This window comes from Electrona antarctica (assembly GCF_951216825.1).
Source record: "Electrona antarctica genome assembly, chromosome: 16".
Taxonomy (NCBI): Eukaryota; Metazoa; Chordata; class Actinopteri; order Myctophiformes; family Myctophidae; genus Electrona; species Electrona antarctica.
The window spans coordinates 30,102,732-30,116,598 of record NC_136797.1 but is presented as its reverse complement, the minus strand read 5'-3'; the positions used below and the strand labels follow the sequence as shown (position 1 = coordinate 30,116,598).

The window sequence follows — 13,867 nt, the reverse complement described above, 5'->3', positions numbered from 1 at the left end:
CACCGTACCTTGTGGCCATGCGCCTGCCAGCCAGGTAGCATAGCACCGTACCTGGTGGCCATGCGGCTGCCAGCCAGGTAGCATAGCACCGTACCTGGTGGCCATGCGCCTGCCAGCCAGGTAGCATAGCACCATACCTGGTGGCCATGCCCCATAGCACCGTACCTGGTGGCCATTTCAGCTGCCAGCCAGGTAGCATAGCACCGTACCTGGTGGCCATGCCCCTGCCAGCCAGGTAGCATAGCACCGTACCTGGTGGCCATGCCCCTGCCAGCCAGGTAGCATAGCACCGTACCTGGTGGCCATTTCAGCTGCCAGCCAGGTAGCATAGCACCGTACCTGGTGGCCATGCGCCTGCCAGCCAGGTAGCATAGCACCGTACCTGGTGGCCATGCGCCTGCCAGCCAGGTAGCATAGCACCATACCTTGTGGCCATGCCCCTGCCAGCCAGGTAGCATAGCACGGTACCTGGTGGCCATTTCAGCTGCCAGCCAGGTAGCATAGCACCGTACCTGGTGGCCATGCGCCTGCCAGCCAGGTAGCATAGCACCGTACCTGGTGGCCATGCGCCTGCCAGCCAGGTAGCATAGCACCGTACCTGGTGGCCATGCGGCTGCCATCCAGGTAGCATAGCACCATACCTTGTGGCCATGCGGCTTCCAGCCAGGTAGCATAGCACCGTACCTGGTGGCCATGCGGCTGCCAGCCAGGTAGCATAGCACCGTACCTTGTGGCCATGCGGCTGCCAGCCAGGTAGCATAGCACCGTACCTGGTGGCCATGCGCCTGCCAGCCAGGTAGCATAGCACCGTACCTGGCCATGCAGCTGCCAGCCAGGTAGCATAGCACCGTACCTTGTGGCCATGCGGCTGCCAGCCAGGTAGCATAGCACCGTACCTTGTGGCCATGCGGCTGCCATCCAGGTAGCATAGCACCGCCATCCAGGTTCTGAACCGATCTGTCTTTCTCAAAGTGACACAATCCGTTTGTGTCATCATCATCCTCTCTCTGATTTAAACGTATAATCTTGCCAGTGGTGGAAACTGGAAAGTAACTAAGTACATTTACCGATCTACAAGCTCACAATGCGATACATTGTCTAGATCGATCTATAGATCTGCTATTTTCAACAAAATATATATACATTTGAAAACTTGTAACAGGTGCTTTTGTTTAGTACACTTTGATGCCATTACTTTTGTACTTTTACTCAAGTACATTTTTAATTCTGGAGTGTTTCTACATTGCAGTATTGATACTTTTACTTAAAAAGTAAAAAATGTGAGTACGTTTTCCACCACTGAATCGTACAATGTATGGCTATATTATGTTTAGATTGTTCCGGGAATCTACAGTTTCCATCTCCAGACACCAGCCTGCCTTCTGTGCACAGTAGAATCAGATGTGAGCGGTGTGTGTGTGTGTGTGTGTGTGTGTGTGTGTGTGTGTGTGTGTGTGTGTGTGTGTGTGTGTGTGTGTGTGTGTGTGTGTGTGTGTGTGTGTGTGTGTGTGTGTGTGTGTGTGTGTGTGTGTGTGTGTGTGTGTGTGTGTGTGTGTGTGTGTGTGAGAACCAGGTTTAAGAACGAGGCCATCGTTGCAGAGGTGACTAGACTAGTGAGACTGGACCCCGGAGCGGTGAGCGACGTACCCGAGGCTGTGAAGGTACGGCTGGCTTGACGAGGCTCACCACACTCTCTCACAATGCCAACTAATAATTGTCTTGTTTTTTGTTCCTTGTTTTGTCATTTATTTTTGTTTTTTAATATATATATTTTTGAAAATGAAAAGCATCAGGGAAAGAACAAAAAATATTAAAAATAAATTAAAAAAGTGATGATAATAATAAAACACGGGTACCTCACGTATTAGGAGGGCAGTATCAGTCACCAGAAAAAAGGACGGGTGTTTTCGATGAATCTAACATGGTTAAAATGGAGTTTGAAGTTACTAGGTTAATAGGTTTGCATAGGAAGGGGGTGGGGCAGCTCAAATTAATATTGAATATCTAAATACGGAATTTGTGCTCACATAAGCCTGAGTAGTTGTTTTTTAATGAATGCATTCTCTGGGTAACCCCCTCCAGTTCCTGGTGACGTGGCACACCATCGACGCAGACTCTCCGGAGCTGAGCCACATCCTGTGCTGGGCTCCGGCAGACCCTCCCACCGGCCTGTCCTACTTCAGCAGCATGTACCCTCCTCATCCTCTCACCGCTCAGTACGGCGTCAAGGTGCTGCGCTCCTTTCCTCCTGTAAGTATGAACAGCTGTTGGATTCATTGCAACATTGAACACTCACATACAGTAGTAGGGGGGCTCAATGATGTGATGGTAATACAATACTGCATGTGCACACTGCACAGCATCAAGCAGCGATCGATTCAAGTTCTCAGTCGCCGCGACTGATTTCAGTCCTTTGAATTTCATAGGAGTCAGCATGTCTTCTATGGAAGCCGAAAAAGTCCATCTACAACACAGTTGTAAGCTTGTAGATGTTCAATCTTCCAGAAAACCCTAATGATAACAGATATATGGGGCAGCAGTGGCTGAAAGGGAACTGGGAACTGCAAGGTTCCCAGTTCGATCCTGGGCTCCCCCAGAGTTAGTGTCCTTGAGCAAGACTCTGAACCCCTAATTGTTCCTGATGAGCAGGCTGGTGCCTTGCATGGTTTCCTCCGCCATCGGTGTATGAATGTGTGTGTGAATGGGTAAATTACCCAATCTATGTAAAGCGCTTTGGATAAAAGCACTATATAAAATAGACCATTTACCATTTATTTTTCCATTTATATTTCATGTATGCAAAGGTTAAAGACTATGGGTCCTATTTTTGCCTATTTTTTCCCTAAACTTCTTTGCCTTTTTTTTCTATTTTGAAAAACATTTTTAAATAGTCAATCTAAGCACGTTGACGCCGTTTCACAAATCACAGATTAGGACTTGGCAAAATGTTTCAGCCGTGACTCATGACATTGCTTTGTCCATTATCAAGTGGCGTGACATTTGATGCCATGGCGTGTACACGTCTGCGTTTGGCACTATCTTAAAGTTTAATTATACTAGAGCGGTGCCCGTGGGGCCTCTATAGCGGTGCCCGTTGGGCACTGGCCTACTTGGAACGATGCAAGATGGAAATGCATGTCCCACGCCCCCACTCAGATATTATGTCTGTGTCCCTTTTATGCCCGTATATGGAGTTCTTTATCAGGCATGCCCAAATATGGAGTCTATGCAGACTGAATGATGTCAGATCAGGCCAGCTCCATATACTGTATAGACCCTGGGCATTCTGTACAGAGCCCAGGCAGAGGCCTTTTTGGGGCGGTTCTGGACAACCGTGCGTCCGACCGACTTGACACCGGGCACTGCACCCCCTGCGGGGGTGTGGAACGTGTGTGTCGAATTTGAAGTCAGTGGGGCGAACGGTTCAAGAGTTACGTGGATTACACACAGACAGACACATTTATAGATAGATAAGACTGCTTTCAGCTAACGTTTCTTTCTCTTTAGGACGCCATCCTGTTCTATATCCCCCAGATCGTCCAGGCTCTCCGCTATGATAAGGTGATTACTCAGTAAACGATCGATGTTCACATACATACATAAATACATACATACATACATACATACATACATACACACACACACACACACACATACACATACACATACACACACATACATACATACACACACACACACACACATACATACATACATACATACTGTACATCACACATACTGTACCATTTAACAAACGTTTAATATTAAGTTCAATCAACTGTTTGTTGCAGACATGTCAGATAATATTGGCTCCCCATTATCATCAGACGTTATATTAACTAAATTAAATGTAATATCGTAAAACATCTATCGGTTTTCACATGCGTAATTCTATTTTAAAATGAGGCATAATGTGTTAATTCCATGACAGGTGATGTTGCTACCTGATCATTTGATATCGGAATCGGAAATTAAGAGTTGGACAATATTGTAAAATTGCATATCGGCAAAGAAAGCCAACATCCCTAGTTTGTATATTTTCAATATACAGAGATCTGCTATTTTCAAGATTTTTATACATTTGAAAACTTGAACAATGAGCACTTTTACTTTTGGTACTTTTAAAGTCCATTTTGATGCCAATACTTTTGTACTTTTACTCGAGTACATTTTGAACTTACTTGTAACGGAGTATTTTCTACATTGCAGTATTGCCACTTTTACTCAACATAAACGTAAAACATAAAACATACTTTTCCCCACCACAACCGCAGATGGGTTACGTGAGAGAGTACATCCTGTGGGCGGCCCAGACCTCTCAGCTGCTGGCCCACCAGTTCATCTGGAACATGAAGACCAACATCTACCTGGACGAGGAGGCACACCACAAAGACCGTGAGACTTTTTAACTGACGAAAACGAAATAAAAACGAAGCCAAGATGACTAAAATTAAGACTAAATACTGTATATATGGTAGAGGTAGTGGCAAATCGAGTGCCAAAGTGAGTTTAACGTCGTTTTACGTAATTTAATGCAATCAGATAGGACTTTTCTGTTTGGATGTATGAAGTGTCAAGGCCAGAAAGTAGTTTTTTGCCACTCAGTAGTCGTTCCCGCATAACTTCCGGGTATGTGATGATGTCACAGGCCTACCTTCTATTGACACTAAAATGTTAGGGAGGGACTACTGGAGGAGAGATACTGTAGAACTACAAAGAAAAGTCATTTTATGTTTGGTTGCGCTCGGGTGTTGCACTCTCAAAATCAACACTGGTTTCAGGCCGAGGTTACGGACACGTGTGCTGTGTTCATGGGGGAAATCAAATAAATATTCAATTTGGAGCTTGCATTCTAGAGTTATCATCATCAGAAAAAAGCATGCATCATCGGATTCCGGAAAAACATAGCGGATCAGGATGGGATTTTGCGATTGTTTCGATCCGTTTCCTGACATTTTTCGCTGATATAAACTCCCTTGGCAGTGAGGGCCTTTGGAAAAGAAAGAAAAATCTACAAGCTCAGTGAGCTTGTAGAATCAATAGATCAGCTATTTTCAGGGCGTGGCATAGTTTTAGTCATCATAGCTTGGTTTTTGTTTAGTTTTTATTTAGTTTTCATCAGTGAAAAAAGGTAGTTTGCGAAAAAAAATCGTCATAGTTTTAGTTTAACTGTACATGTTTTTGTGTATAGCCGACATTGGGGAGCTGTTGGAGCAGATGGTGGAGGAAATGACTGGTTCTCTGTCTGGTCCAGCAAAGGACTTCTACTCGCGAGAGTTTGACTTCTTCAACAAGATCACCAATGTGTCTGCCATCATTAAGTACGTTTGTTTCACACAGCAGTTTAGGCCGTGACCCCCCCCCCCCCCCCCCCCCCATGAATTTGGGATCCCCTGGGGGTCCAGATTAGCTTGGTAAACCCCTCCCTTTTGCTAGACAAATATTTCATTCTGCTTGCAGAATGAATGAAATGTTTTCAAGAGGGAGAGGTTTACCAAGCTAGGTCCAGATGGAAATAACAACTATTCTGGATATTTGATATGTGTCCCTGGTGTTTAATTTAATTTTTAATTATTTTCAGACACGTTCCAAAGGGTGATGAGAGGAAGCGAGTCTGTCTCAAGGCCCTGTCAGAAATCAAAGTTCAGCCAGGTAACCATACTTCTCACAAGTCTGATAAACATCCACATGTTGTTTCCACAGATTCCTACGCACTACATCGCACCCCGCTTCAAGCGTGCAGATCTGCTATTTTGGATACTTTTGTGTCACGTTGTAGTATGATCAAGTAGAGTAGGAAAAAAAAGAAAACTCATTCAAAATTAGTGCCATTGCAACTCTTCTGTGCATGAACCACTTTGGTGTGTCTGTCTTGTCTCTAGGCTGTTATCTCCCCAGCAACCCAGAAGCCATAGTCTTGGACATCGACTACAAGTCAGGAACCCCTATGCAGAGGTAAGCTCACATGTTGTTGGCTCTTGTGTTAGGCTGCTTGATCACACAACAAGTCCTCAGTCACTACGACTGATTTCAGCCAAACATGTCTTGTTTTCTATGGAAGCATGTTGCGCAGCGAAAGTAGCCAATCTACAAGCTCTCAACGCGTCTGTGATGCATTGAGAGCTTGTGTACATACAGTAGGCTATTTTTGGTTAATATATTAAGATTAGAGCATTTTAAGTGGCCAAACTAGCAACGTGTTCAGAAGCCTAATGGTCTCTGATAATTTTCAATAAAGCAAAGGTTAAAGCCTCAGTCCTGGTTGGCAGTATGTACTATAGAACAGTAGGAACAATTACTAAAACAGCATCATTTTACATATTGTGTTAATTGTTTAGGAATCAGTGCTAGCGTGGAGGACTTCTTTCACACCGTTTAACAAATTGCACATTAGGACTTGGCCATACAAATAGTTTTCAGCCGTGAGATAAAACATTTCCCTTTAATCCATGTGTTCCCATCATGCAGTGCGGCCAAAGCTCCCTACCTGGCTAAGTTCAAGGTGAAGCGCTGCGGGGTGAGTGAGCTGGAGAAGGAGGGCATGCGCTGTACGTCGGACTCTGTGGAAGACTCCGAGGAGAACACAGACGCAGCGCGCAGGGTCATCTGGCAGGCGGCCATCTTTAAAGTGGGCGATGACTGCAGACAGGTATACTTCAATCCTCACTTCTCTCATCGTGATGTACATCATTTTGTTCTCAAACTGGGGGTCCCCAAATTATTTTGGGGGGGGGTCCTCAAATGATTAGCTTAAAGGGATAGTTCCCTATATGGAGACACAAGGTGTTACCGATGATACTAATGAAGGCTCTGTCTGTTCCACTCTGGTCAAACAGAGTCAAGGTGCTGCTATTGTGCATGTTGGCTCACTGGAAACACTCTGCTACCCCAATGGATCTCAAAGTGTCCTTGAGTGGGCTCCAAATGGCCCAGTATGGGTGTGTAACTCTGAGAGTGTACAAATGGAACCAAATGGACCCGTAAGAGTCTATTTGGTTCCATTTGTACACCCTCAGAGTTATGGGGGTCCTTGAAATTAAAATGTTTGAGAACCACAGTAACCACTGCACACGAAATGGAACAGAGCCTTATTAGTATCATCTGTAACACCTGTGAAGGAAGTAGGGAAGCGGCCCGGAAGTAGGAAGAGTTCTAATAATCAGCTTAGCAAGGCTGCTCACTATGGGAGTTTGCGCCTCCTGGCGTGAACACAGAAGCATTTATTTATAAGCTCACAGACAATATATGGGCTGGGACTTTAAGACGCAAAGGACGTTGACCCCGCCCGCCGGTGCGCTGGTATAACAGTCAGTCAACGCCCTGCGGCCTCATTCGTTTTTTTCTTCTCATGTGTAACACACAACGCAGCGAAGTCTCCCGATTGGTATCTGATTTTTTCCATAAGGACGAGAAGGTTTCTCGGTACCGCGGAAACTACCTTTCCCCGAGGCTTCAAGTCGAAGAAAGACGGTAAGTCCGCTTTCTTTTACCGGGTTAATACTAACTTGGTGGGTAATTTAGCTTTGCATAGTGGCCCGGCGTGGCCCTAGCTAGCGTTGTAGTTAGTTCTACTATAAATTACCTGTGTGACGGTCTGTAGCGCGGCTAGCAACAGCCAGTTTTTGCTTCCACACGAACTTTCGTTGGCCTCAGGGTCTCGAACGTGTGACGGACTTGAACGGTGTTACAACCCGTTTAGCTTCCACACGTGTGGCGGCGTTTAGCGGTGGCTAGTAATAGCCCGCTCTAGCCAACACACACACGTCCTGTGGTTTAGCCCTCGACGGAGTGGTGATCTGAGCAGTAATTAGTAATAATACTGTTTAGCTTCCACGTTTGTGACGGTCTTTAATAGCGGCTAGCGATAGCCCTATTTTAGCTTCCACACGCACGTGACGTCTTTTACAGTGACTAGTGATAGCCCTGTTTTAGTTTCCACAAAGTGACGGTCTGTTACAGCAGCTAGCGATAGCTCTGTTTTAGCTTCCACACGCACGTGACGTCTTTTACAGTGACTAGTAATAGCCCTGTTTTAGTTTCCACATAAAGTGAAGGTCTTTCACAGCAGCTAGCAAAAGCTCTGTTTTAGCTTCCACTTTGAACGTGACTGCCTACTAACTCGGCCCCATTTGCCTTGTTTGTAGCTTCCACGTGCTTCTTAGCATTGTAAGATGTCTGAGTCCCCGACCAAGGCTCGTCGTCGACGCCGTCGCGCCCTAGTGGACGCTGATAGCCAGTGCATGCAGAGGGCCTGCAAGTCATGCAGGGGCCTGCTCTCCCATGACGACATGCACGACGAATGTCTTTACTGTCTGGGCTATGGCCATGCTGTGGAGGCGGTGGAGAACCCAGAGCGATGCCCACATTGCTCTGCCTTCTCCGACATCCTTAAGCGTAGCAGACGAAAGCGCTCCCACAGGGCGTATCGGACACAGCGGGTCGCCCACGCACGGGGGAGAGAGGACGAAGCCCAGCGTCAGGAAGCCTCCAGGGAGGCAGCTGACCCTAACCGCTACTCTCCAAGCCTCTTCATCGGAGCCCCGACCCCCGGAGAGGCAGCCCGGTCCCTCACGTCTGCTGCAGCACAGGACGCCTACGATGCAGCGAGGAAGCAGGGAGCCACTCCTGAGGAGGCGGCACACGCCGTCGCAGCGACTGTGGCAAAGAGGGCCTACGCCGCCGCTGTGAAGCGGGGAGTAAAGCAGTGGTCCGCTGACATGGACGCTCCACTCCCCGACGCTCCTGACGTTGTCGTTCTTGCGGACGACGACGCAAGCGTGGAGCAGGCTCCTGGAAGGGACAACGCTGAGATGAGCTCCGGGGAGTCCTCATCTCAGGAGTCAGCATCCTCCTACACCTCTGACGAGGAGGATGATGGAGAGAGCCGCGGCAGCAGCGAGAGCGACGCTGAGGAGGCAGCCCTGCCTCCAGTCGTCGAGACCGCTCAGGCGGCCGACGTCGCCGCTCCAGCACCACCAGCTACTGCAGAAGTTGCACCGGCTACTGCTGCTGCAGCCCCAGCCGGCCCCGCTGCAGCTCCGACGGATCCAGCAACGGCGGCCCCAGCTGAACCACAGCTCCACTATGACAACACTGACATCGTCGAGTTGTTCAAGAAGGCTACAGCTCGCTGTGATCTGGTCTGGCCGGCCAGTCTTGAGCCTCCAGTGGCTAAATACACCCTGTGTGAACAGTTTCGCAGGAGGATTCAGGGCGACCTAGCGAAGCCCCAGACCAAGGCTGAGATCCCCCTCGATGGCGGGTTCCTGAACTCCCTCATGGTGTCTTGGGCTCAGCCCTACGCAGCCTCCACCTCCCTGAGCGGAGGCTTTAAACTGCTTGATTGCGCAGGACAACGGGAGGCGGGCCTCGAGGCCATGCCTCCGATGGACAAGTCCTTCGCCGGCTGGCTCATGGGTATTAACCCCAATGTCTTCAATAAGGACCCGGACTTCTCCTTGCCTACGGACAAGGACGACTCCAAAGTCAACAAGGCTGCCTACAAGTGCGCCTCGACCGCGGCCAGAGCGTTGAACGCCACGACCCTTCTGCAAGGGTCAGTGTCTCACGTCCTGCTGGAGGTGGGGGACAAGCCTACCCCCGAACGCATGGCTGAGTTGAGGCGCCTGCACCTTGAGCTCCTCCGTCTCACTCAGGCCCAGACGGAGATGGTGGGCAGAACCATGGCGAAACTACTGGTCCTTGAGAGGGCCAGGTGGTTGGAGTTGTCCCCTAAGGTGGGACGCACTCCACTGGAACAGAAGGTCTCCACTTCGACACTCTTCGCGTCCATGCTGGAGGAGATGCGCTCCCGCGACGGACAGACGAAGACTGACACGGAGGTCATCGGCGCTTGTCTCCCGGCGACGGGAGCACGGCCCAAACAGGCTCAACCCTACAGGCCGACCTACGAGCGCACCAAGGACAGGGTCGATCGTTCCAGGTCCAGGAGGGACACCTTCAAAGTCCCCGACGCCCAGAGGGCTCCGTCGGCGTCTGCCTCATCTTCCCGCCCACCTCGCAACCGCAAGAAGGTCGATAGGAGGCGCCCCTCTGCCTCTCCGGCCGGCGGCCCCCGCAATGGGGCTAAGAAAGGAGGGCCACCCGGCGGGAAGGCGAAATAACCAGACCCGCCCCACGGGGAGACGTCGGACACAGTCTCCCCCACCCTTCCCCGAGTTTCTCTGAAGCGCGGCATAGTGGCCACGGGCCTCATGCCGGACGCTCTCAGTGTGGACAGAAAGAGGACTTGTTTTTCGAAAATAAATGTTTCTCCTGTATTTTCTGTGCCACCACGATTTCCAATAAAGCAGTGTTCTCTACTGAAAACCGGTCTCATGGATCGTCATTTGAAACTGAGGGGGATGGGCCCACAGCCCGGGCCTTCAAGGAGGCCCGTGGCAGTCGGCCGAGTTGCAAGCGTAGCTGCCGTGGACACAGCGCCAGGGCCCCAGGTCCATATTGCAGGACAGAGGCCCCAGGCCCAGGTTCTGACCGTAAGGGGCGCCGCTCTGCCACAAAAGGGTTCAGAGCTGGCTTCAACTCCTCTGGCGCTGTGTCTGCAGGAATGGAATCGGTGTGGTGTTCATCCTTGGGTGTTGAACACCATCTCGAAGGGGTACAAACTACAGTTTGCCAGAAGACCTCCCGCTTGTGGGAACGTTCTGTTCTCGCAAGCGAGTGGTCAGGCAGCCGAGGTTCTCCAGGACGAGATAACGTCTCTGTTGGAGAAGAAGGCTATACGTGTGGTGTCCATGGAGCAGAGCAACACAGGGTTTTACTCCCGTTACTTTCTCGTGAAAAAGAAAGGGGGGGGCATGCGGCCCATTCTAGACCTACGTGCTCTGAACGGCTATTTGAAAGTGTTTCACTTCAAAATGCTCACGAGCAAGGCTCTGCTGCGCATGATGCGCCGAGGGGACTGGTATACAACTCTCGATCTAAGAGACGCGTATTTCCACATTCCCATCTACCCACCACACAGGAAATTCCTGCGGTTCGGCTTCAAGGGACAGATATACGAATATCTGGTCCTTCCGTTCGGGCTGTCACTAAGTCCAAGGACTTTCGTGAAATGTACACAGGCAGCCGTCGCCCCGCTGCGCCAGCGGGGCGTTCGGGTAGCAATGTATGTAGACGACTGGATAATTTATGCGGACTCAGCGTCAACACTGCGACTACACACAGGCTGGGTGGTAGATCACTTGACGTCTCTGGGTTTCAGCATAAATTACGCCAAGAGCGTGTTGGTGCCGGCACAATCGATAGATTACATAGGCATGACGTTGAACGCTGTGTCTTTCACGGCGCGTCTCTCCGACGAGAGGATCCGCTCGTTTCAGTCATGTCTGGCGTTGTTTCAGACGGGCAACAGGGTCCCGTTCCGGACCTGTCAGAGGTTGGCGGGTCTCATGGCCTCTGCAATATCCGTTATTCGGCTAGGCAGATTGTACATTAGACCATTTCAGAGGTGGATGCAGTCACTGGGTGTAGGACAACATCGTTGTCAGCATCCTGTGACCGTATCGGTGGGATGCTTCGAGGCATTACGTCAGTGGAGAGGCGTTCAATTCCTCTCAGAAGGCGTGATTATGGGGATGGTCGTATCCCGGAAAGTACTCACGACGGATGCCAGCCTGTCGGGGTGGGGTGCCACCCACGAAGGCAGGGCAGCCAGAGGTGTATGGAGTGGCAGCATCAAGTCTGCCCACATAAATTACCTAGAGCTGATGGCGGTAATGTTGGCGTTGCAGCATTTCGAACCGTTCATCAGCGGTTGCCATGTCCTGGTCAGGACGGACAACACGACGACAATGTGCTATGTCAACAAACAGGGGGGCCTACGGTCCACCAAACTGCATGCGCTAGCACACAGACTGACGTTATGGTGCGACGAGCACCTTCTGTCGATCAGAGCCTCCCACGTTCCGGGACTCCTGAACACGGGGGCGGATCTGTTGTCCAGGGGCCGATACCTCTATGCGGCTTGGTCACTGCATCAAACAGTGGCCAGACAGATATGGGAGAGGTTCGGCAGGCCACAAGTGGATCTGTTTGCGTCGGACGAGAACAGCAAGTGTCCGCTGTTCTTCTCCATAGCAGGGACGGCTCCGCTGGGTTTGGATGCCCTGGCGCACCAATGGCCCCAGGGCCTACTTTACGCGTTCCCCCCGTTGTCTCTCATCCTTCCCACGCTGGAGAGAGTGAGAACGCAGCGCCTGTCAGTGATCTTAGTGGCCCCAGGGTGGGGCTCTTGGAGGTCGGACATAGTCCCTCTCCTGTGCGACCGGCCCTGGCAACTTCCGTTGCGCAGGGACCTGCTGACCCAGGCGGGAGGCGAGATATTCCACCCACGGCCGGAAGATCTAGACCTCTGGGCCTGGCCCGTGAGAGGTTGAATCTTGGCGCGGAGGGTCTTCCCCAGAGCGTCATCGACACTATTCAGTGTGCGAGGGCGCAGTCGACCAGGGATGCTTATGATATGAGGTGGCGGCTGTTTGAGGACTGGTGTTCACCAGCTCAAGTTGTGCCGTTTCAAGCACCAGTGAGGGTCATACTGTCATTCCTCCAGGACCTCCTGGACAAAGGCAGAGCCTTTAGTACGGTTAAGGTGTATCTGGCTGCTATCTCAGCCTGCCACATCGGGTTTGAGGACAAGACGGTGGGCCAGCTCCCACTGGTGCGCCAGTTCATGAAGGGGGCTAGCCACCTTCATCCGGTAACCAAGTCTCTGGTCCCCTCGTGGGACCTTGTTCTGGTTTTGGACTCTCTGTCCCAGGTGCCATTTGAGCCCTTGGAGGGGTTGAGTATGAAGCTATTATCGCTGAAGACAGCGTTATTGCTAGCTTTGGTGACCGCTAAAAGGGTCAGTGATATCCATGCTTTGTCGACGAGTGCGGAATGCATGAGATTCAATGGAGATGCAAGGGTGGTCATGAAGACCAATCCAGCATTTCTACCTAAGAACCGCCTAGCTACCCCGGTTCCGATGGACTTGGCGGCGTTCTGTCCGCCTCCCTTTGCCTCTGAGGAGGATAGGAGGAGGCATAACCTCTGTCCAGTGAGGGCGTTGAGGTTGTATTTGGACAGGACTAAGGCGACGAGGAAGACTACACAACTGTTTGTCTCCTGGGATCCCAAGACGGTGGGACTGCCTATCTCAAAGATTAGGCTTTCCCAGTGGATCGTGGAGGCTATAGAGCGGGCCTACTCTGGCAGGAATATGGTGCCTCCCGTAGGGTTGAAGGCACATTCCACGAGGGGAATGGCATCGTCCTGGGCCCTCTGTAGGGGGGTCTCTGTTCAGGATGTTTGTTCCGCTGCAAGTTGGGCATCGTCTTCCACGTTTGCCACCTATTATAGACTGGATGTGACAGCGGCGCCAGTGGCGCATGCAGTCCTGGGCGTAGCCTCCAGGTGAGGGAGAGGCTTAGTTCCCCACGGGGGACGTTGGTTTTCTCCGGGGCGTTACGACAGTTTGTTCTGTCGGCCCCTCTTAGGCACTTTTGGCAGACTTGGTCTGTTGGCCTTCCCAATAAGGTGCAGTGGTCCTGTTGTGGGACGTACTGTGGTCCTTTTCTCACAGATGAGGGTACGGGCCCTAGGGGTCCAGACTTCGCGATGACAATAAGGGAGTTAATGAAGTCTCCCATAGTGAGCAGCCTTGCTAAGCTGATTATTAGAACTGGGGGTTACGAATGTAACCAAAGTTCTATAACAGCGAGCAAGGCTGCTCACCAAGATTCCCTTCTTGTTTGCTTGAGAAGAGAACAATTGTTATCGAATGAGGCCGCAGGGCGTTGACTGACTGTTATACCAGCGCACCGGCGGGCGGGGTCAACGTCCTTTGCGTCTTAAAGTCCCAGCC

The 13,867-nt window shown here is 50.7% G+C and overlaps 1 protein-coding gene across 2 annotated transcripts in view; it reads left to right on the top strand.

The window, feature by feature from the left end:
* pi4kaa (phosphatidylinositol 4-kinase, catalytic, alpha a) overlaps nucleotides 1–13,867 on the top strand; it is a 62,113-nt gene that overhangs the window by 36,757 nt on the left and 11,489 nt on the right. For both annotated transcript variants that reach the window (XM_079523755.1, XM_079523754.1), the window contains exons 40-47: nucleotides 1,574–1,661; nucleotides 2,083–2,250; nucleotides 3,508–3,561; nucleotides 4,275–4,395; nucleotides 5,192–5,321; nucleotides 5,582–5,652; nucleotides 5,883–5,955; nucleotides 6,469–6,649. In XM_079523755.1, coding sequence (XP_079379881.1) covers nucleotides 1,574–1,661; nucleotides 2,083–2,250; nucleotides 3,508–3,561; nucleotides 4,275–4,395; nucleotides 5,192–5,321; nucleotides 5,582–5,652; nucleotides 5,883–5,955; nucleotides 6,469–6,649 — 886 coding nt within the window. The remainder of the gene's footprint in view (nucleotides 1–1,573; nucleotides 1,662–2,082; nucleotides 2,251–3,507; nucleotides 3,562–4,274; nucleotides 4,396–5,191; nucleotides 5,322–5,581; nucleotides 5,653–5,882; nucleotides 5,956–6,468; nucleotides 6,650–13,867) is intronic.